The 22745-nt window shown below is 45.5% G+C and overlaps 3 protein-coding genes across 9 annotated transcripts in view; 1 reads left to right on the top strand and 2 right to left on the bottom strand.

The window, feature by feature from the left end:
• zdhhc14 (zinc finger DHHC-type palmitoyltransferase 14) overlaps positions 1-15061 on the bottom strand; it is a 23644-nt gene extending 8583 nt beyond the window's left edge. Inside the window, exons 1-8 of one of the 2 annotated variants that reach the window (XM_042096099.1) lie at positions 14840-15061; positions 13831-14077; positions 8745-8905; positions 4945-5103; positions 4470-4607; positions 2702-2750; positions 387-489; positions 79-188 (exon numbers count right to left, since the gene is read on the bottom strand). In XM_042096099.1, the coding sequence (XP_041952033.1) occupies positions 79-188; positions 387-489; positions 2702-2750; positions 4470-4607; positions 4945-5103; positions 8745-8905; positions 13831-14066 (956 nt within the window). In that variant the 5' untranslated portion in view covers positions 14067-14077; positions 14840-15061. Of the gene's footprint in view, positions 1-78; positions 189-386; positions 490-2701; positions 2751-4469; positions 4608-4944; positions 5104-8744; positions 8906-13830; positions 14078-14839 lie in introns of those variants that run through there. The other variant, XM_042096100.1, reaches the window with a different exon arrangement.
• tmem242 (transmembrane protein 242) lies at positions 14251-19658 on the top strand. 2 transcript variants are annotated; one of them, XM_042096103.1, is made up of 4 exons: positions 14251-14343; positions 15770-15870; positions 17604-17741; positions 18054-19658. In XM_042096103.1, exons 1-4 carry the CDS (start codon positions 14337-14339, stop codon positions 18162-18164), a joined length of 357 nt encoding a protein of 118 aa, XP_041952037.1. In that variant the 5' UTR covers positions 14251-14336; the 3' UTR covers positions 18165-19658. The 2 variants fall into 2 exon arrangements, with proteins under 2 accessions (XP_041952037.1, XP_041952036.1); XM_042096102.1 differs by lacking the exon at positions 14251-14343 and adding an exon at positions 15286-15428.
• The window catches only part of arid1b (AT rich interactive domain 1B (SWI1-like)), a 72697-nt gene continuing 69505 nt past the window's right edge, over positions 19554-22745 (bottom strand). For all 5 annotated transcript variants that reach the window (XM_042096092.1, XM_042096090.1, XM_042096091.1 and 2 more), the window contains one exon: positions 19554-22745. In XM_042096092.1, coding sequence (XP_041952026.1) covers positions 20958-22745 — 1788 coding nt within the window. In that variant the 3' untranslated portion in view covers positions 19554-20957.

Genomic DNA, 22745 nt, shown 5'->3' with positions numbered 1-22745 from the left:
ACCTGAGAACGAAAGAAAGAAAGAAAGAAAGAAAGAAAGAGAGCGAAAGAGAGAGTCATCCCTCCATCCTGGCCTCACCTTGGTGGCAGTGGGCCACAGAGGGCAGCGCAGCAGTTGGTGAGGATGTTGCCGTAGCTGTAAGGGTTGTAGTTGTCCTTCCCTCGCTTGGTCGACCACGAGCCCTTTATCTGCAGTCACAGAACACAGGGTGGGGAAAACACACGCTCTCACGGGTCACACATGGACGCCTAAGCCATCAGTGCTTGTGTCACATAAACCTTCGCAAGTTGTTTTATATGAATGCATCTTAGTGCGTACATGTGTAAGTGGAGCATGTTGGGCGTGTGTCAGGAGGAGCAAACAGTAGACTGGTCATTCATACTCACATCCTCATTGGTGGTCTGGTTGGAACTGATGAGATATGTATGGAAGCCTGAGAGGCCCACAATAGACCAGACGGAGAAGAAGCACACCACCACCTCCAGCACAGTGAGGCTCACAGTCAAGGAAGAGACATTTTTACTCAGTGAAGCACACAATCAGGACAGCACACATTAACACACTGCAGGAGGAATAATACAAACACAATTTAATACCGATCTAGCTACTTACAAAACACATACCAGAGAAAGACCGGCATCATGTTGTTTTAAAGTGTCAATAAATTTAGAGTGTGTTTGCACTTACTGAGCGATTCTAGTAAAACCTGGGTTTTTCAAACTGTATCCCCCTTCAGTATTTTTTTTAGGTCATGTAGTCCTGTTCATCCTAATATTGTTCATTGTTTCCTCCATGCTGCCATGCTGTCTCTGCCCCCGAGGCGCCATAGCAACCCCAAACCAGGAGGAAGCCCCTTTTACCAGCAGTCTGGAGGAGTTTTAAAATGGCCGTTGAACGTTCTAACAGAAAACCAGAAGCGATGTGTTTGGAAGAAAAAAAAGATTAATTGCAAACAAACACTAAACCCCCAGCTGTGAAGCCTGGTGGTGGGATAACTGTGGTTTCTGGGCCCGCTCAGCTGCCTTACTCGTAATCAGTTAGGAAACAACAGATCCCACATCCCATCAAGGAGTCTTCACATGGGAAAATCAGATTACTTGTCCCTATGTTATCAAGAGAAACTGGCTTGGAAAATAACACAGAAAAACTACAGAATGGCTACAAAGTTATTCTATGCTTTATAATAATAAATGTTAGTCAAATAAAATTGTGTTTGTTATTAATTAATTACATTACTGATTAATGAATTATATGTAAACAATACCTCACCAATTTCCAGCAGCTCTAATTAAAACATGACATAGGACCACCACACATTATGCAAACTAATATATCAAGTTGAGTGAGGGCCAGAGGCCATGCTTCTGACCTCGGCAGCTCCACAGAGGCCACTGGTGTCTAGAAGACCTCTCCTATGACTGCATACTATTGATCTACAAGATAATCCACTCAATATGCTTTGGGAAAGGGTCCGGCATTCTCATACTGTACATGAGGAACAATAGGGAACCCATCAAAGTATTGGATGTTGTGTACATGGAACATTTGCAGTGTACAATTTGCAAGACATTATGTTGAGAAAGAGAGAGAAAGAGAGAGAGAGAGAGAGAGAGAGAATTTATAATGTAATATTTCTAAGACAGTGTTGTATATGTGCACTCTGAATAAAAACACTATGTATACACATTAACAGACAGACACACAAATAAAAACACACACACAGATGTGCACGCACGCACGCATGACGCACACACACAACGAACGGACGCACGCACACACACACACACACACACACACACACAACCTTCAAGGGTAATATTCATGAACATCCTATCCTTAGCAGCACGCTTGATTTCACAACCACCTGCACCTGGTGCATTACAAAAGACTTTCTCAAGTCCTTTTTCATTTGGCTTGGAGATCCGCCAAAAAGCATGTGTGTGTGTGTGTGTGTGTGTGTGTGTTTGTGTATTCTATTAGATAAAATATGAACTCCGACAGCTGCATAATCTACAGCATGGGAGGGAGGGAGAGAAAGAGAAGGAGAGAAAGAGAGAGAGAAAGAGAAATAAAGAGAAACAGAGAGAGACAGAGAGAGAGAAAGAAAGAGAGACAGAGAGAGACAGAGAGAGAGAGAGAGAGACATAATCCAACTTCTACATCTTATGGTCAGAGAAAGAAATGACAATTTACACCACTTGTAATTTCAAATACAGAACATATAGCACCAATGTTTATCTAAGACAGCCACTGCTTGTACATGTACATGCTGTATGTTTACATAAGGGAGACCGAGAGAGAGGTGTACATCAGAGATGCAGACAGATGCAGACCGAGAAAGGGGGAGAGAGAAAGAGAGGGGGGAGAGAGAGCAAGAGAGAGAGAGGAGCACAGAGAAAGAGAGGGGGAGAGAGAGAGGGGGAGGAGAGAGAGAGGTATAGATATGACATTATATGCTGACATGCAATGTTAAACAGACCCCTGCGCGCACGCACACACACACACACACACACACACACACACACACACACACACACACACACACACACACACACAGAGTGACAGGGAAAGCGTGTCCCCATCTGCACCGACGGCACAAAATGCACCGAAGGTTCCAGAACTGCGGCTGTCACACTCCAACTCCCACTCCCTCGCTCTTCTCCCGGCGTTCCGGCTCGGCGCCTGAAGCGCTAAAGGATATCTGGCAGGACTGTCTTTGAGTGCACTCAGGAAGCCCGTGCGATTGGATCCTGCGGACGAGAGGGAGAGAGAGGGAGATGGAGTGACTGGCTGAGCGCCTTCACTTCATGAACGCAAACAATGGCAAAGATCACACCGCGGCGCAGGGCTCCCATGCTAATAAGTTAGAGGAGTTAGCGGCGGCGCCGCGGTAACTGGAGAGCGATGAGCCTCCTGCGCACTCGAGGAGAGATAAAGGGATTTAAGCTACGAGGCAGGTTCACTATGGCATCAGTGTGGAACAAAAGAGTGAGAGAGAGAGGGGGGGGGGATGAGTGAGAGAGAGTGATAGAGAGATAGAAAGTGTGTGTGTGTGCGCGTGCATGCGTGCGAGAGAGAGAGAAAGAGAGAGAGCGAGAGAGAAAGAGAGAGAGAGAGAAAGAGAGAGAGCTGCATGAAGCAGGACGCTCAGACGTTTAGTTATTTAGAGGATACTGTTCCTCTTAAGCTCCTTACAGTGCTATCAGTGTCGGAGATCCCCCCCCTGTGAGCAGAGCCCAGTGGAGGGGCTACACAGGTGCGATTTCCTCCCCTCCTCTCCCTCGGTCACCTCAACCCCACGGGCAGAGCCAGAGAGGCATGTCCAGAACAACTCGGAGATCTGGCCAAGAGGATGCGCTTTCTGCCCGAGTCCTGCACGAGCAGACGAGGAGAGGCTACAGAGAGCAGCGGTGCGGCTCTCGGAGCACGGAGCGATCTCCCCGTCAGACCAATAATCATTACGGAGGCCATAATCTGGGCCCTGACCAACTGTAACGCTCCAACGGCGAGAGCTGCGGATTGTGAAGGGCTTTAGGGACGTCCCTTAAAGGTCACAGAGGCTGTGGGAAAATAGCGCAATCAATCAATATCTCGGCCCGAGGAAGCCGGGACGCCCGAAACCACAAGCTTTGATTACAGCCGTTGCACTCAATAGGGGGGCGATCACTTGTCACCTGTGCTAATCGTGAGCGGGGTTCCCCAATCCCCTAAGGAAAGCACAGTAAAGAAAGGCTGACAAACAGGTGAATAAAGCACCAGTGGCAGCTGGATGAGTGTGTGTGTGTGTGTGTGTGTGTGTGTGTGTGTGTGTGTGTGTGTGTGTGTGTGTGCGTGTCAGTGTATGTGTGTGTGTGTGTGTGTGCGTCAGTGTGTGTGTGTAAGTGTATGTGCGAGTGTGTGTTGATGAGTGTGTGTGTTGATTGATTTGCTGGTCTGCTCGTGCAGTATAACCTCCACCATGCAGCCTTTCTCTCGCACACCGTTGCAAAACACTGCCTCAGCATATTCACACACACACACACACACACACACACACACACACACACACACACACACACACACACACACACACCGCCCCACTCCCTCCTCCACACACACCCTTCAGTAGAGCAGCCCCCTCCCATTCCCGTTAGTGCTCCCTATGCCCAATCACATCCATTACGGAGATGAACTGCTGTCCAGTCTGGGCCACGATACTCCCTACAGTGCTGCCCTGGTCAATATGGCTGACCATAAATAACGCCAACGTTGGTATGGAGTCTGGGCCCTGCGCTGGCTCCCTTTGTCTTTTATGACCACCTGGCAGATACTTCACACTAAATTGCTTCACATAGCTCTATGTTAGGATGTGAAGTTAGGACGTGCAGTGTGTGTGTGTGTGTGTGTGTGTGTGTGTGTGTGTGTGTTTTGGGAGCAGTTGTACTGTAACAGGGAGAGGGATGCATGTCTCATCAGCAGGTCATACTCACGGAGGATGACGTGGGTGATGACGAAGGCGAAGATGAAGACAGTGAGGAAGGAGAGCGAGAGGATAAAGAGGTAGAAGAAGCGGTAGTTCCGTCGGCCCACACAGTTGCCCACCCACGGACAGTGGTGGTCAAACCGATCTGTAAGGTGGAGTGAAGTGATGTGAAGTGAACAAGCAGTACAACGGCAGGGTAGGATGAGAGGAACTCTTCTGGTTGCTAGAGTCTTGAGGTAAATAAACTTTTTAAGTTCAAGGAGGCTTGTTTTTTTTTTATTTGATCTCACATTAGTATCTGAACCCAAACAAACACATTTGCATAATCACACATTTGCCCACATACACTAATAGATACTCATCATCCAGACAAAACTCCCACACATAGCCTTTTTCAAACACTCACTAATACCCTGTAGACTCTCACTCTTCTACACACACTACACACACACACACTACACACACACACACACACAACTCACCCACACAGTTGTCACACAGGCTGCAGTGGGAGGCTCTTGGGGGCCTGAAGATCTTGCAGGTAAAGCAGTACTTGAGCTTCACCGTCTGTCCGTTAATGACCACCTCCCTGGTCCTGGGGGGAGGCCGGTACCCTGGCCCACTGGGCCCGTTCGTCGCATCTGAAAAGAGAGATGGATGAAAGAGAAAAAGAGAGAGAAAGAAAAAGAGTCAGGAAGTCAGGGATGAGAGGCAGACACACAGATGGCCAAAGATACAGATACAAAAACAGACAGAGAGATGGAAACAGAGACATGCAGACAGACAGATAAATAGTGAGAGAAATGAAAGACAAGACTCAAGACAAGATCAGGACATTAGGTCCAGAGTGAGTCTGAGGACCCTTACACAAGGAGGCCCCTCAGCATGGAAACTCTGGGACTCCTAATTGTCCCCGCAATCCGCCAGGCCATGTTCCATTAACATGACTCTCCACATGTTCCCTAAGAGATCTTGCCAAGTCAGCACATTCTGTGTCCCAGCAGTCACTTTAGGACACACACACACACACACACACTCAAACAACACACACTACCCCAAAAACCCTCTAGCACATTCCCCCAAGGAAAAGGCACTGTTTACTGGGCTTTACATTATTTATCTGTTCAACAACTCAGCAGGTTACACGCACTGCTCCGAATGACTGTACCCCACTCCCCCAACACACACACAGTGTCTCTCACACAAACATAAACACAACGCACGTGCAATAACATACTCACACAATATATGCACACATCGCCTGTTTCACTTGTCTTACAGAACACGTGCAATCACACTCACCCGCTTTCTGTAAGGCACACACACACACACACATACACACATACACCCACACCCACAAAAAGAATCCAAACCTCCAAGTGCAAAAGCTACAGCTCATTGACTCACACTAAGTGATTTATTGTGCCCAGTGGACTCCACAGCTCCTACTGTGAGGGAAATGGCCTGGGCTATGAGAAGCTTGCAAATAGCCACGGAGTAAGCCAGAGGGAGGGAGGGAGGGAGCGAGGGAGAAAGAGAGAAGAGAGAGAGAGAGAGAGAGAGAGAGATGGAAGATAAAGATAGAGAGACAGAAAGAAAGAGAGAGAAAGAAAGAAAGAAAGAAAGAAAGAAAGAGATAGAGAGAGGGCGAGAGAGGGAGAGAGAACTGCCTTAAACTCATTGCACTCCGTGGCTGTGTGAATGAGCGAGCGTCTCAAACACTAGGCAGTCTACTGCCTGGTGGTCTACCACAGTGGTTTGCGGACCCCTGCCCCTGACGACCCCTAAAAGCAGTGCACGCTTTATCCCTGCATCCAAACCCACAGAGCTGAGTGGCAAGCTAAACAGCATGCCAACAAAGTGCTTAAAGAGCCCAGAAGTCTAGCACACTCAAACACGTTCCTAAGCAAGGCAAGTCTCTTAGGAGTGCCACTAGGGAAACTCTGACAGTGTGTTGTTGTGTTGTTGGATGGGTAGTATTGTGTGTTCCTGAAGTGGAGAGATGTTTGTTTACTAATTAATTATGCACACTCTCGGATGCTACACTGAGCAGATTCCATTAGGTAATACGAGTGCAGTAAACAGCTTTAGACTGCAGTTCAATTAGGGGAATCAAGCCATCATAAGGGATGGCACTCAGCAATGTGGGTAAAGGAGATAGCACAAAGCTTCCCCATTTCTAAAGAAAAATACTAAATATTGAATACTGAATATTGAATATAGAATAAGATGTAATCTGTAAATTACTTGAAATGAGAATATGTGAGAGGATCAATATTTGACCTGTTGATTGGGTTTGAAATATGGGAGAGCAGACGGCTGGAGGACAGCATCTCTAATCCAGAGGAAATATGAGTAGTCAGTTCAGATCGCTACTGATGTCAGTCCAGTTCTTAGGCCACAGTACAAGGTGACAGAACCCAGACAGAGAGGAGGAAGAGAACAGGAGCAGATGGACTAAGATAGAAAACAGTGGTTTAATAGCCATTTCAGCAGGGGGGGGGGCAGAAAAAGAGAGGAAGATAAGAAGAGACAGAGACAAAAAAGATGAAGGGATAGAGAAAGTAAGACAGTGTGTGTGAGAAAGAGAACGAATGAGTGGCAAGACACTGGAGGAGGACAGCGAAAGCCACTTTGTTCTTCAGCCGCAAGTACCATGTCATGAGAACTGAAATGCGTGAAATTGAAACTGCATTGAGGAATTTGCCTCTGGACTAGTGAAAGAAATGAAGACAGAAAAGTTGCTATAAACTGAGATCGGATTAGAGGAGAATTAAGAGGGAGAGACAAGGTATTGGGGCAGTAGCACATGGGACAAATTGCCTCGTTCTATCTAAAGATTCAAACGGTGTGAAAAGTGTATCCACAAAATTAACAGTCACTGACAGTCAAGTATGGTGCATAATGTAAGATATGCAGCGGTTAAAAATAGCACCGGAGCTGCTGAAAAAGGAGACTGCTCTTCCCATGAAAAGCTCTCGTCTAATAATAGACTTGCCCGAAAAACCCTAAAGCTTCAGATCTTTGAAACGGTCTCAAAGTAATTATTTCCCCCCCGCTTCTCTGTCAGAATTGAATTGGGGGGGGTACAGCAGAGGACAGCCTGAAAGAAGAAAACAAATACTTGTCCCCATGGATCATCACTGAAGCTAAAGACTTAGTAGTGACTGGATATTTAGCCTACCTGCATCACTGAGTACCTCCTTGGGTACACTCCGCTAGCATTTCCCTAGCATCTCCAGCATCTCTTTGGGTACACTCCGCTAGCTTTTCCCCAAAGCAATGTAACCCAAATGTATTTAAAACTCTATACGCCTGAAACAAGATACAATATGGCACTTTATAGCCATCAAAGCTATAGAGTATCTATCCACACACTGTTAGGATCTGCACCTTGCTTTAAAATGTCCTACATATTCATGCTTGTAGAATGTATGAGCCATTAGATTCCATGACTGTGTAGCTGGAAAATGCAAAGCAAAGCAACTAACACCTACTAACAGTGAAATGAAATGTGTTAAGCAAATGTACAACTTAGTGAATAATTACCTTAAAATGTAATCCAAGTTGAATTTTGTATGAAAAGGCACCACGATTAAGTGTGCAGGACTTTGGCATAGAAAGAAAGCCAACAACTTAATGGTAAACAACTAACAGTGCTGCTGTTGAGTTGTTCTGTTTCATCGACTGAAAGAAAAGCAAATTAATGTCTTGGTTGTGAAAAATAACAAACAAGCCAAGAATCCACAGGCATACTAAGATCTGAATCTGAATCACACCTTGAGAATGAACTCGTGCGTAGGTCTAGGAGCCTTCTCATATTCTTTGATCAATAAAAACAACCTGTATTGTGGGCACAAAGACAAGCGATGACAATGTTCTGAGCAGAGGGCAGTCACGGTCAGAAAGGTTGCAACAACAGCAACAGCAACAGCAACAACAACAACAACAACAACATCTAGCGCTCTTCTACACACCCAAAGTGCTTCACAGTGAAAGTGGAACCTCACTATCCACCACCAATGTGTAGCACCCACCTGGGTGATGCACAGCAGCCATTATGTGCCAGAATGCTCACCACACACCAGCTGGAGGTGGAGAGTGAGGAACCTATGGGGGGCGCTGTGGTGCAACTAGCTACAGTCCAAGAGACCACGGAGACCCGGGTTCGAGTCCGACCAGTGTTATTTCCTGATCCCACCCCATCTCTCTCTCCCATTCGCTTCCTGTCTGTCTCCTCACTGCCCTGTCATAACAAAGGCAAAAATAGAAGAGAGGTTACCTATCTGTCTCTCCAGGTCTGCCGCCTCATCTGGCGTGGCCCGAGGAAGCACGCCAGGGTCGCTGAAGCTCGCCCTCAGCAGCATGCCCATCACGAAGAAGAACAGAACCCCTCCTATGGCCGGGATGGCAGGGGTCAGATTCGACGCCAGGAACGGACAGCTGCAGTGGAACAGGAAGCAAGAGCAAACACTGATATGGTGAAATGGACATTTTTCTCACCCAGAGATTGTCAGTAGTCACCCCTATCAACTTTTAGTGTAACTCTAGTTGTGAGATTTCTGCTGTTCTTAATGTTATATATCTATCTAAACAGACGATGCAAGATGTTTGTTTGCTGTTAAGACATAACATTAAAAGGGCACATAGCTGGCTTTCAAATCATGATCAAGATTAACTAGGTCTTGCAATAGGAGGATAACCTGCAAGATCTGGTGTGTCCTACTACAGTTGTGTTGGCCTTGAAGCAGTAATGCAAGTTAGGAGGTGGGTTAAAGTTATCAATAGGCTATCTCAAGAACTGAGGTGTGTTCAAATTCGCAAACATAGGTGAACAATTGAAAACAGTCTGAGGAGGTAGTTCTGCGCAAACATACAGTGGACATGGACATGGGCTTGACAAAGGTAACAATGCAATTACCGTTGCAATGGAATGTTAACACCAAATCGTTCAAATTTAACTGTTTAGAAAAAAACATGTTCACCACAAAGGTTGCCAACGTTTGGCAAATTTGAATGCACCTCTCATTTAAAAGTCCTTTCATTTGATGGCCCAGTGGGAAATGTCACAACTGACCACAACACTGGAAAACAGTTGTAACCGTATAACTCAGTCCAACATCCTGAAGCACATTAACTCAAATGATACCACATTTAGCTCTATTAAAACACTACTTACCCTAAATACATCAGGGTACACACTAATGTAATTAGGTGTTGGAGATTGGCAGTGTTTTCAAAAATGCCTTCAAGGTAATTCACCCAAAAATGGAACGTCCGTGATTATCTAGTTTTTCTCAGTGGAGAGAAAAAACAACCAGTGTCTTTTATTCTTCTGTTCTTTTTCTACACCATGGATGTGAGGTGTAACGGTACACAGTACAATACCACAGTATCTCAGTTTTGAAGTCACGGTTCGGTTAATTTTCGGTACAGTAAGTTTCTGTTTGTGCTGTTTCACACTGGGTGAGTGACATAAGCGTGTCAGCTGCGAAGCGTGTCAGCTGCGTAGCGTGTCCGTTTTTATTTCGGCTCCCATGTTAACAGGTTAGAGCTTGCACACCGCCAGTGTGACACGCACGTCTCTGGAGTGGCTCGAGCCGCGCCAAAAACGCGCGCATGCTATAAATAGGACCGACGCCTATTTTTCACACGACACACAAGCGTGTTGGAAGCGTTTCCATTAAAAAAAGTGAAAAAAAAAAAAAATTAAGAGATGTTTTAATTGGCAGAGAGGCCGCCGCAGCGCCGTGTCAAACGCGTAAGCAAAGACAAACGCCACTCAAGCCGCCAAGCAACTGACACGCGACGTTCACGCCACGCACCCGGTGTGAAACAGGCCTAAGCCTGTAGCTACTGCCAACCTAAAATTCCCTGGCAATATTTTTGGTGTGCAATGGAAAAAGTAATTGGAAAAGGTGCAAAATGTTTTGACGTTAATTGACTTAAGTGACATATGGTCCACCACGTAATATGTTTTTGTGGGAACTCGAATTTGAAACATGGTCCACAAGCAAACAAACCTATTGTTGATTACTGTTAATAACACACCTGTATTGAACCTAAAGTCCTGTACCTAAACGGTTCTGTACGAATATGTGTACCTTTACACCCCTAATGGATGTGAATAAAGACAAGAGATTTGTACTTTGTATTTCATGTTGCACTGACAAACCTGTTTGGGAGGGTGAAATCTTTGTTGACACCAAAAGTGATCTATTCCTATCTTGGTCTCAGTAATAACTCAATATCAACTTACAAATGACTCAAAAGTATGTCAAATACAGTGTAAAGCATAACAGCCTAAGCCTACGCACAACACACACACGTTATGCATTGGCATCTGTATCAAGTACATTTACATGAATGTCAGTGATTGTTTCCTGAATTTCCCTTGGGGATCAATAAAGTATCTATCTATCTATCTATCTATCTATCTATCTATCTATATATATATATATCTCTAGTCTATCCTCCATTACACATGCCTTGAAATGTGAGCTATATTTAAAGCAAAGTCAGACCAAAGTTAAAATCACACATGACCAGAGTTCCCTGCTCTAGATTTTCTCAGCTTTCTGGAGCTGCTGTACATGGGGTACAGAGAGCGGACTGAGATCCTGTTTTTCTTGGCTCCAGGGACAGATTCCTATAATTCTCTGCGGGTGTTTCTTGTAACATTCAATTGTGGCTAGATCTGAGATAGTCTCTTAGATTAGATACTCTGTAGTTTCATATTCCTTTGAACTTTTAACTGAGTGCAGCATCTTTACGTCGTAAGTCATTTATGACTAATTCCAAGTATGCGGAATTTCTGTGAGCGCCATTTTCACTGAGGTATGGTGAATACTCAGCTGACCCAATATGACACACACTACCACTCAGTTTTCCAGCAGAGTCCTGCATCACAAATAGAGAGGGATCAAAGGTTAGACAGAATCCAAGAATCAAAGCATCCTCAAACTTATCATCTTACTCAGATTCAGCCATGAGCTATGTTGTTAAGCTTTCTAAAAAAAAGCGACAACAACCAAAATGCTGTTTCTCCATAAAGATCCAGCTTTGATCCAGTTGGCTAGTGAAGCTCTAAGCAACTAAATTCCTGAAATCGAATTAGCTTTTAGAGGCAAGATGCCATCAGCCCTGGGCTCAAAATAGCACCATACATCCCAGGGAGACACCAGCTTTGATGACTGTCTGGACCAACGCTAATTAATGTTTTGTCTGTTTGCTATTTGAGAGAGCCATCTCCACGCTATGCATAGTGGAGTGCCTGCAAACAAATTGGCACACAGCAAGAGATGGCCTGATGAAAAGAGATGTTCTTACACAAGGACACAAGGGTGTGAGTCACAGACACATTGCCTCTGGCAGTTGTTTATCTGTCACCCACTGCAACTATGCTCCCGCTAGGCCTGTATCTTCTTCTGAGATCTCATAGATAGAATGTCATGCAAACAAATCAACATTTAATTAGCTTTTGGCCAGACAAAAGCCCATAGTGTACGTCATTGTTCCCAAGATTCCAAAGATTCCCCAGACATATAGTCATCAAAAACGAATCATCGAAATGTTATTACATGCTACTGCTGGGACAATGCAAGTGGCAAAAAAAGTCAAATGCATCCTCCCTCCAGGGCAAAAATCAGTCAAACCCTTTCCCCAGCGGGACAAACTTCCATGCTGGAGCCCAGACAATCACAGCGTTCAAGCCAGCCAAGAAGGGAAAACATTGTGACCACTCATGTGTCTTACCACAGCACCGCTGTCCAATCTCCCTGACACAAGGCTCCGCCTGCTGTAGACCTTCCACCACGTGGGTGGATGTTTTACACGGTTAATTTCTAAGGGTCGGGTCAGATGGCTGGGGGACATAGTTACTTTTATGGAGTACTCCTAAAACAATGAGACTCCTCTGACCGCAAAAGATTAAAACTAGGAGGGTGGTGGGCTCATGGTTGCCGGGGTGACAACGGGCTGTTGCAGAGCGTGCACATACACACAAAAGCTGCTGGAAAAAGGTTGCCATGGAAACGAGAACAGCAGAGTGTCGTATTTGGGAAGTTGTGTGGAATGTGGACGTATGAAAGATGAAAAGAGGTAGGTAGGGGGAGGGGAATAACGCTTAGATCTGAGTCGCACACACCCCATACCCTCCTTCTAAACTTGGCTCTGTCTCATGATAACAGGATAAGAGTCCACCACGGTCTTCCTGACTGCATGCAATGGATCTTAACATTCTTCGTCATGCACCCTTTACTATATATTATTAGTCCATCAAACACAATGTGCTGAACTCAGAAGTCAAATTCAATTTACTTTTAAAACAAGGGTTTCCACACCAGACGTTTTCATGTTTAACATTATGGACTGAATGTATTAAGTTCTTCCTTTTTTGGCCTATGTGCCAGACTAACCTCTTGTGAGCCAAGTGGACGACATGAACAAAGACTCATCAAAAAACACTGCTGGGACCCAGGAAAATCCCCATTTGACTGACTCAACTGAATGTGGTGACTTACTTCTGCATTAAGCAGGACTGTAATAAAGACATCACAAGACGTCTTATTGGAAACTTTAGCTTCCTGGGAGCTTGGATGGTATTGCAATACTGTCCAGCTAGTTTCTGACGTAGGTACACAAGTAAGTCATGAGGGGCTAAAAAATGTGGGGTTAACCAATTTTACTCTTTCACTTTAATATGATTAAAATAGTTAGTATTGGGAAGGACTGGAGTGTAGAAGTCAAGTCAATGTGAGGCACAGTGCATCCCTGGGAACATCCTGCAGTGTTGGCTGTGTGCTGATATCATCCAGAGGAAGCAGTGAGAAGAAGCTATTGTGCAAAATATTTACATCAAATAGGCCAGGGGGGTATTCCAAGTACGTGGTTTAGTGACAAACCTGGGTAAGTTAACTCAGAGTAAGTGGTAAACCTCCTAATAGAAGAGCTGTATGGCTTCATTCTCCTCACAAAACAATGCAATAGGGCTCTTGTTGTAGGATGTTTACCACTTACTCTGAGTTCACTTTTCCAGGTTTGTCACTAAACCACGTACTTGGAATACCTCCCAGGTAACTGCCTCGGTTATCCTACAGCAACTGTATTGCTGATAGGGGTTCAAAGTCAGAAAGTGTGTGAAAGTGTTTGCAGGTCAAAATAGAGATGACAAAGGGAAAACTGTCCTTTGCAAAATTGGCAACATGCAACATGTTTGAATATAGACTAGGCTACCTTGTCAATGTGCAGTGTTAAACTAACTTCTACTCTGACTGCATGACGTGTGTGGGTAAACCATATGTAGGCCTATAAATAAGGCATGCTATGGTCCATTCGTGGGCATGCAAATCTTCTCGACAGACACTTACTCAAATGCGAAGAAGAGTCCACTGGTGACCATGATGAGAACCATGGTGAGGTAAAAGACACCAGTCTGCTTTGCCATCATTATCCTCCCATCGCAGTAGAACTTGTTCCGTCCAGGGAATACTCGCCACTTTCGCGTGTACATCTTCTTATGTGGCGTCTCCATAGGCGATGAATTTCGCGTGCAGACCTGACTGTACTGACATTCCCGAACGGGCTCATCAACTCCGAAATGCATCTGTCTTATTGCTGTCGAGGCCCAAACAGAAAAGAAATTCAAGGGCAATCACTGGAGACCATAACAACGGAAGGGACAGACAGACGCGTGTCCTAACTTTGGAAGGGTGAATTGAGAGAGGTCTCAAGAAAAGGGAATATCTTCTCACGATAAGTTCAGCCAGTGCTTAATTATAGCCTACAGGCTACATTTTGTTTCGCACGTGAAACTGTGCAGCAGTAGACTTATGAAGCAGGGAAAAGGACAAAAAGCGAGCAACTTGCCTTCACGATGACAGGTAGGCTAAGCTAGGCTATTGAATTAAACGGTCGGAAAATCAAAATATGAATTTCGAATTTGGTTTTTGACGACAGACTGACTGCAAATCCAATCATAAATCGACGTTATTTACCATGCATCAAATACGATCTGTAAGCAACCCCAAATAGCATCCAACCAACACCAAAATTCGTGTTGTTTCTGAAAAATAACAAACACGTTCTTCTTCATGTGTCCTTCTACCCCTTGGCAGCCAAGGAGAAGTGGTTTGGAAATGTCCACAGATTACATCGCATGATACCCTGCTTCAGTTTAAATGCTAAAACACCCGTCGAATCAAATACAATGCAGCCACCAAATGCAACATCCATGAAAGGAACAGTTGAGCGCGTCTCTCCGTAAATAAGAAAACAAAACGTGTCGTCCGCTGCAAGAGTAGGCTAGCGCGAAGGAATATAATTTCCATCAATGCATGAAAGCTGCAACATGGAGCTGAACCTTTGTCATTAATTCACGGGTGGAAACTCCAGACAGAGGATCGCAAAAGCAGGCAGCCCGCCACCTTCACGCATAGGCTACTGCCCACCAAATATCTGAGCCTGTCAGGCAAACCCTACAGAGCCGCGCATTGAACCACTGGAAATGTAGTAGACAGAGTCCTACCATATTTGCGTAGGATGCGTTTGTTGTGGTAAAATTGAATCAATGTCAATTTGAGTTAGTCTACTATCCCAAAAATATTTTATTGCAAGTAATTTCAAGAAAATATTTCCTTGAGCGTAATACTGTGAAGATGATCTAACCATAAATGTCCAACCTATCACCAACTATTTACGTTTAATTATTACCCAGGCGTTTACTTAAATTCTCATTCACATTCACTCGATAATGCTTTAAAAAAAAAAAAATCTTAACTGCACAGCAGCATCAGTAAAACGGACAGAAACACACGGAACTACAGTCCTGTTTTAAGTGTTCTGAACGGACGTCTATTGAGGTGGAACACGCTGAAGATGACAGCTGAGAAAGAGCACACGCCACTGAAAGTCAACCCTCAAGTTATGGCAGAAGAGGTTGATGAGGCGAAATTGCAATTATTAAAAGGTGAATAAGGATGACTTTTCAAAAGCACGGTAGACCCCCGTTACTGCGTTGGTGATATGTACTTGCTGCTGTCTTAAATTGTATCCTGTCCACGCTAGCCAAAGCGTCCAGCTAGCTTTCAATGTAAAGTCGTCCTTCTTGATACTGCAGCTAACGTTAACGTTTCTCTGCGGTCGATTCCATGTAGTCACTTCTCTGATTTGAACTTATAATGTACTTGACGCATTAAGCAACGTTAATCAAACTGCAGAGTACACCACACTTGCCTTGTTTATTAACAAGTACTGTTAGCCCATTTTTGTTATTGTTCACATTGATTAACCTTGACCGTGATTTCACAGGTGGTGCCTTTCTAACCACTGTGGCAACAGCTGGTATGTTTGCGGGTTTTGGCTCCACCCTGGCATTGGCGAAGAAGAAGAGCCCTGAGTGGTTCAGCAAGGTAGGCTATATGACATCTCTTGTCTGCATTGTGTATAACGTTAGTGGCCGCCAGTCAGGCGTGATGTTCATCAGTTGACTGTTACCGTTCAGTTTGAAAGAAATGGAGTAACTTCCAGGTCAAAGGCTGATCATAAGCTAGCTGTCATGTGATTAGATTTGGTTTAGCATAGGAGCATTTCAATCCGACAGTTGTGGAACTTTAAATCTCTCAATGATAGCGTTACCTGCCTGTCCAGCCAAAATACGAACCATAGGCCCACTGATGTAGAAAATCCTCAGCTGATATAGGTCAGTCTTTCATATGTCGATGGTGACAAGTATATGTCCTTCTCATTGAAGTTGTAGAGTTTTTCCATCCCTTTCCTGGAAGACTTGCACACTCTGCTTCAACTGGCTTGCTTAGGCAGCTACCTCAAATATGAGGCGTGTTAATAAGACATTCGATAATTACCCAGACAGACACACAGCCTACAAATCAAGGACACTGGAGAATATAACTTGTCATGGTAGCCTGTGTTATTCAGGAACAGGACTTGTAGGGTCTTCCAAAACGGTTACTGGAAAAGTCTTCCTGCAAAACAGTGATCAGCTGAGCCTGTGGTCACTTCAAAGATTAAATAGGAATGAGTACAATGTCAGTGTAGTGGAAATGCCAACATAGCCTACTAGTTTACGTGGGTGAACATAGAGCTGCAAATCCTCAGAAATTGTAGGCTAGTAGTACAATCTTAAACATTAGTAAAACTCTCATTTGCAATATACTTTGCAGTGTTCCAAGTTACTTTTTCCTTCTATTTTTAAGCTTTGGGTCCATCTCTGTGAACATCTCGACTAATTGTAGCTCCTAAAGTGGCTGAATTAGATTTAGAGTGGAGGTATGTGTCTGTGAGGTCATTGTGACAGTCCTGGATATATCAGACAGCAAGATCTGTTTAAAAGACATGACTAGCACAGAATTATGAAGTAGCAAAGAACGCAGAACCCCAATGAGTCACCAACCACTGACCTCGTCCAGTTGTTTTTTGGGTCAGTGATGTCAGAATGGCTTTTCATATAAATTGCATTTGTCCTTATGCCAAGTTCACAATAATTTTATATGGCAATTAACTGGACAGTCAAGGGATGTTAAAGCAAAATCTTTGTAGTGTCTTTTATTTGTCCTCATGGTTTGAGAGAAACTATAAAATGCCTTACCTGAGTTAATGGTTCCACTGCTACTTCTCAGATCTTTATCAACATCTCACCATCCTTCAGACACTAATTCTTCATTTAAAATTGTGGCTGGGTCTAACCAAGTTCTAATGTTAGCTAACTTAATAAGCAGCATGTGAAAAAAACACAAGCAGTAATTATATTAAAATGTTTAAAAGGCTTGTTTTCAATGGGCGTTTTCCATTCTCATGCCATCTTGGCTATTTTCTTCTCCTATAGCCTTGTCTGTTATAGGGCAATTTCACGCAAAACTGTTACATCTATAACGCCAACTAAATACCACAGAATTGTGTTGGCATTATGAATGTGACAGTTTTGCGTGGAATTGCCCTATAGGTAATGTTTCTGTGAAAATGAGTTTAAAAACTTGTCTGATTTGGGGGAAAAAAAGTTACAAGTCTCAACACTACAAGCTTATGAATTATGATCCAAATTGACATAAAGGGGGAAAAACATTCCCCCATGAACTACTATACAAAGAACCTTTAATTGTACACGTGTGTTTGTCCTGTCCTCCAGGGGTTGGTGGGCTCAGCGGTGGTGCCTGAAAGTGGGGCGTCCCTGGCTCTGCGGGCTTTGGGATGGGGCTCTCTCTACGCCTGGTGTGGCGTAGGTTTACTGAGCTTCGCCGTCTGGAAGGCCATGGGCGTCCACAGTGTAAGTAACAGGTGGAACACACTTGGAAGACTATATAGAGCAAAATTGTTTGTTTTTTTATAGCCAAGTAACTATTTCTAATCTTTAAATAAAAGGCTGAACAAGTGAGGTTTTCACCATTTCCCTGTAGAGCAGTCATCTTCAACCCTGTCATTTTACATTCATTTCTTTTTTAACCTTACTGACAAGGTATTATCTGCATATCCTATGACTTTGTCCTTTACTACAATATATAGAATTATTTGTGAGTCTTCCTCTTTTGTATCCACTGGTTTTCATCTAAAGCAAGTTGAAAACATTTATTTGTTACAGTTGTCAGAGTTCAGACAGAAGATGCAGTCCTCTGTCCCAGCAATACCAAAAAACGAAGTAGCCAACGCCGAGCCTGTGGATTGGGACGCCGTCTTCAGTACCAAGTCATAGGGTCCACACCTGCCCTGAACCTTAGCGACATCAGAAAACTGATTTAACGGGACTTGACACAGACGCAGCCTCTCATGAATTGACCTGATTGAGGTCAAATTAAGGCAGACAACATGGTGACCCAGTTTTTCTTGAAAGACACCGTGCCCTTTGGAGATCCCTCCACACGCAAAGACTTTCAAAGCCTCTGGTAGGTGGTGACTTCAGAGGGACTGGACCCAACTGTCATTACTCGTTGAAGAAGGGAAGCAGCAAAAGATGTCGCCACTACACCCCAGCGGTGCGCATCATTTCTTCCCATTATAGGTTGATTTCAAAAGGGATGTAAGGTCACAAGGTCATGGTCATCACAAGGCTGTGGATTTCTTTGCCTTGCGTTTGTGTTATTTAAGGTGCTGTGAGCTCTTGCTCCCATTTTTTTACTTTAGACATTGACTTACCAAATTGGCTCAGATACAGAGCTGATTCTTCTCAGAACATAAACAGCTTTGAGACGATTTTCAAGTGAAATACACACAAGTTCTTGACTTAACAGACAGGATCTTGTCTCGAGCCATTGTACCATTAAAAGAAAGTGGCAGAAGATGGCTATGAGTATGCATTATGACATGAACGGAGTAAACATCCTGGTCCCTTTAATCAGGATTCTAGTGCTGTTTGAATTAGCACATGATTTGCCAATTATCCTTTACGACCTGGAATTCGAGAGTCAGATGCTCCCCAACGGCAGCCTACCATTCTAGGGCCAGACACTCGAAGAGGGCCGAAAACAAACTCTTGAAATGGTTGCACAAGGCACGAAAATACTGTTTTTGCGTCAAGCCTGAACGGTGCTTGTAACTGCTAAACGCACAGGACAAACATCAGCAGCGCACGTAACCTGGTTAAATGAATTTGTCATGCAAGCGCTGGTTCTGCCTCAAGTAGTGAGACGCGAGTTGGATTGGTGGTGTGGGCTAGAGGGTAGAGATGAGCACTTGTGATGTGGGTCTGACACCATAACGGAGGTGTTAGGAGAGTTTTCCAAGCGGCGTCCACTTCACCCCCACAGATAGGAATTTAGGGTGAGTTTTGTGTGTAAATGTAAACAGGACCTGTAAACTCTCCTGTTCAGTCAGCCAAAGGGTAGAGGGATTTTATTTTTCTATTCTACATTAATGTAGTGTAGGACTAGCCCAGATAAATCCGTGATGGAAGGTTAGTGCTGTTCATTTTGTTTGTTTATGTGGAATAAATTGTGGAATGACTACAGTTATTGATGTATCCAAAATCACTTTTAAATTAAGTCATTGAATGTGTTTGAAAGTAGGGCTGGGCTTTTGTTTTATCGCCCAGGCCTATTCGAAATACAACACAAAACACTCAAAAACCATGGTCACAGTGCTCAACCAGATTTCATGTACATTTACTTTTTAACATGTGGAACATGTAGTATAAAGACTTTATACTGAATAAACAATGGTCTTCAAATCAAATGGAGAAAGAGTTTACATAGACTTTACATTTGTGGGAATTTGCATGTTGAAGTCATTCTGCTATCGTTTCTCTGCATCAACAGCATTCTGGACCACCGGTCAGGAGTCCATCCAGAATAAAATATCACTTTGACGTCTTTTTGAAACGGTCTGCCATTGGTTTACAAAACAAATTAGCAAAATAAAAACAAACAAACACAAAAACAGCCTTCTTGACGGAGGTTGCCATCCACACCTGTTACATGTCATGTGTAACAGCAACAGGGTAGGTGGTGAGGAGGCGACTCGCCCTCACCCCAAGAGAAGTCACCGAAAATGCTCAGTGACCGATCAGTATAGTAATAATAATAATCATTATAATCAACTTTCATCACTTGTGTTATACCACGTCTCTTACAGATTTAAAAAAGGACAAACATAACCATTAAAAGGGCCCCTGCTGCATGTCCAAAAATTGATATTTACAAAGGGGCTTGTGGGTACTGTAGGATGGAGCAGGGGCGACCGAGAGGGACACAGAGACAGAGAGAGAGACGTTCACTTGTTCAGCCGGCTGTCTGTGATCATGCGTGTTACAGGGAAGCGAGTCTGGCAAGAACCATCGCTTTGAAAAAAGAAAAAAAAAGAATAGAAGAGATACGCTCGCTCTTATACTGGTACGGCTCTACAGTACAATACTGGTGGTCAAAATGTTTTAAAATATTGCCTGTGGTCAATAAAATATTAATTCACATTAGGTTTAGCTCCCTCTCCCTCCAACAAGCCAGACTGCATCCTATTGCACAATGCTTTTCCCCCCCTCTGAACTGGATACATGTATATCTTGAGTAGAGTCAGCGTTTTTTCTTCTTCTTTGTCTTAAAACACATGGCAAGAGTTTCTATCTACAACATGTCTTACAATTTAAATAAATCTGCATCCCCCAAAACAGACAAACAAAAGCCCCACAGAAAAATAACAGCCACAATTATAAAACATTTAAAGAGCAAAATACCCTCAAACTACCAGACCTATCATCCAATATCAACTTTGGTTAAAACAAATGAAAAAAAAAAAAAAAAAACACACAAACACATAGAAAAGAATAGAAAAAGAAATAAAACACCAAGTATTAAATATCTGTATTAAAATTATTATTTTTTTTAAAAATCCCAAATGAAGACTGAATGGGGCAAAGAGCTATATATATTCTCTATATATTCATTTGTATGTAAAAACAATTTGTTTGCGTGTTCTCTCTTTAAATAAAAATATAATCCCACTCCCCATCTGCGAGACGCTACGATCTTTACACCCAACCGGCAACCGCTGCCGTCCGTCACGAGCGGCCGAGCTTAAACAGTACCTCGCACATGATGGCGGCCACGCTCGAGTTCAGCACGGACGACAGCGAGATGTCGAGCAGCCGGCTCTCGTAGAGCACAAACTCGGCCTGGTTCTCCTCCACCTGCGCCAGCGCCAGCAGGGCCTTGGCGGCGCGGCACATCATGTTGACGCTGGGCGGCTCGGGGTGAGGCGGCGGCTGTCCGGCGTGCAGCAGGCTGTGCGGCGACTGCTGGTATTGCGCCATGGCCACGCTGTCCTCCAGGAAGCCCACCAGGGCGGGCACCGAGCCCTTCTGCAGCGCCACGGCGCGCGCCGCCCCGGGGTCGCCCTGCGCCAGGTTGGCCAGCGCCGCCACCGCCATCTCGCGGCACACCTGGCTGCGGCGCTCGCCCACGTGGCGCACCAGCGCGGCGAACAGGCGCTCGTGCCGACTGACCGGCGGCGTGGCCAGCAGCAGGTCCACGTTGGCGTCCTGGATGCTCAGCTTGCACAGGCACTCCAGCGCCAGCCGCTGCGGCGTCAGCGAGCTCGAGAGCGCGCCTGCCGAGCAGAAGGGGTCCTGCGCCTCGGCCGACGGGCACACCATCCAGTGGAGCAGGCCGTCCAGGACGGGCAGGCAGATGCTCTCCGGGTAGAGCGACAGGTCCAGCTGGCCGGCCATGTTGGCCAGAGTGACCAGCGTGTTCTCGCGCAGCGCCCACAGGCAGTCCCACCACCACTCGTCCTTGCTGCAGGCCCGGCCGCGCTCCTCTTCCTCGCGCTGGTACGTGGGCGGCATGGCCGCCACCATCGCCGACGTCGTCGTCCTCTTCCTCTCTGGGTGCTCGTGGTGCAGCAACACCAGCCGGCCCAGCAGCAGGACTAGCCCCGGGTGCTTGGACATCTCGGCGTCGTTGCCTGGCACGAAGGAGAGCCCGCGTACGATGTTGGACACGCAGACGCAGCGGCGGGCCAGGGCGTCCTGCCAAGGCTCGGCCGTCGAGAGTGGCGCCTCGTCCCACGAGCGAGGCTCGTCCTCGATGACCGTCAGGTTCCCCTGCCTCGGCCGATCGGCGAAAGAGAAGACCTGGATCCTGGCGACGTCTCCTTCGGCCCCCTCCCCTGCCCGCGAGCTCAGAACTTCATCCATAGTGGCGGTCACGTTCCTCTCCTCCTGCACGTTTTCACTCTGGCCGGTCACTCTGGGCTTGGGCCCCTGGGCTGTGGGGTCAGTGTCACTCCCTGCCACTTCGGTCCGCAGCTCAAAGTGGGTCTGGATGTGCTTGGTGGAATCTCCCCCGCCTGCCTTCCAGTGCAGCAGGCCGCTGGTGAACGCAGTGACCTGGCCAAGCAGCTCCGAGCGGTCCTCCACCTGGTCCTCCTCCTTCTCCCGCTCCTCCACCTTCACGGGCAGACGGTCGTACTTGCTGGCCTGCTTGGGCGGGGGCTCGTCAGCGGCCTCGTCCCCTCGCCCGACCTCCTGAGCTTCCTCCTTTACCACCACTTCTTCAGACGTCTTCTCTTCTTCCTTCTTCTTCTCCGCAGAAACGACGACGACCTCACCTGAGTTGCAGACAGAGGGCCCTTCTGTTTCCGCCTCTGGTTTCTTCTCCTCGCCCTCCTCAGGTGGTGATTGGCTCTCAGGTTCAGGGGTGGTGGCTTCCTCCTGCATGGAACCAGGAAGTGGGCCCAGGAGGGTTTTCTGGCCTTCAGTGCCAATCTCATACTCATCCAGGATCCCAAAGATTTCAATCAGGCACCTTCTGAAGTACTCCACTATCAGCTCCAGGAAACCAGGCAA

Source organism: Alosa sapidissima, chromosome 6, assembly GCF_018492685.1.
Source record: "Alosa sapidissima isolate fAloSap1 chromosome 6, fAloSap1.pri, whole genome shotgun sequence".
NCBI lineage: Eukaryota > Metazoa > Chordata > Actinopteri > Clupeiformes > Clupeidae > Alosa > Alosa sapidissima.
This window is presented reverse-complemented; position numbering and strand designations above follow the sequence as displayed.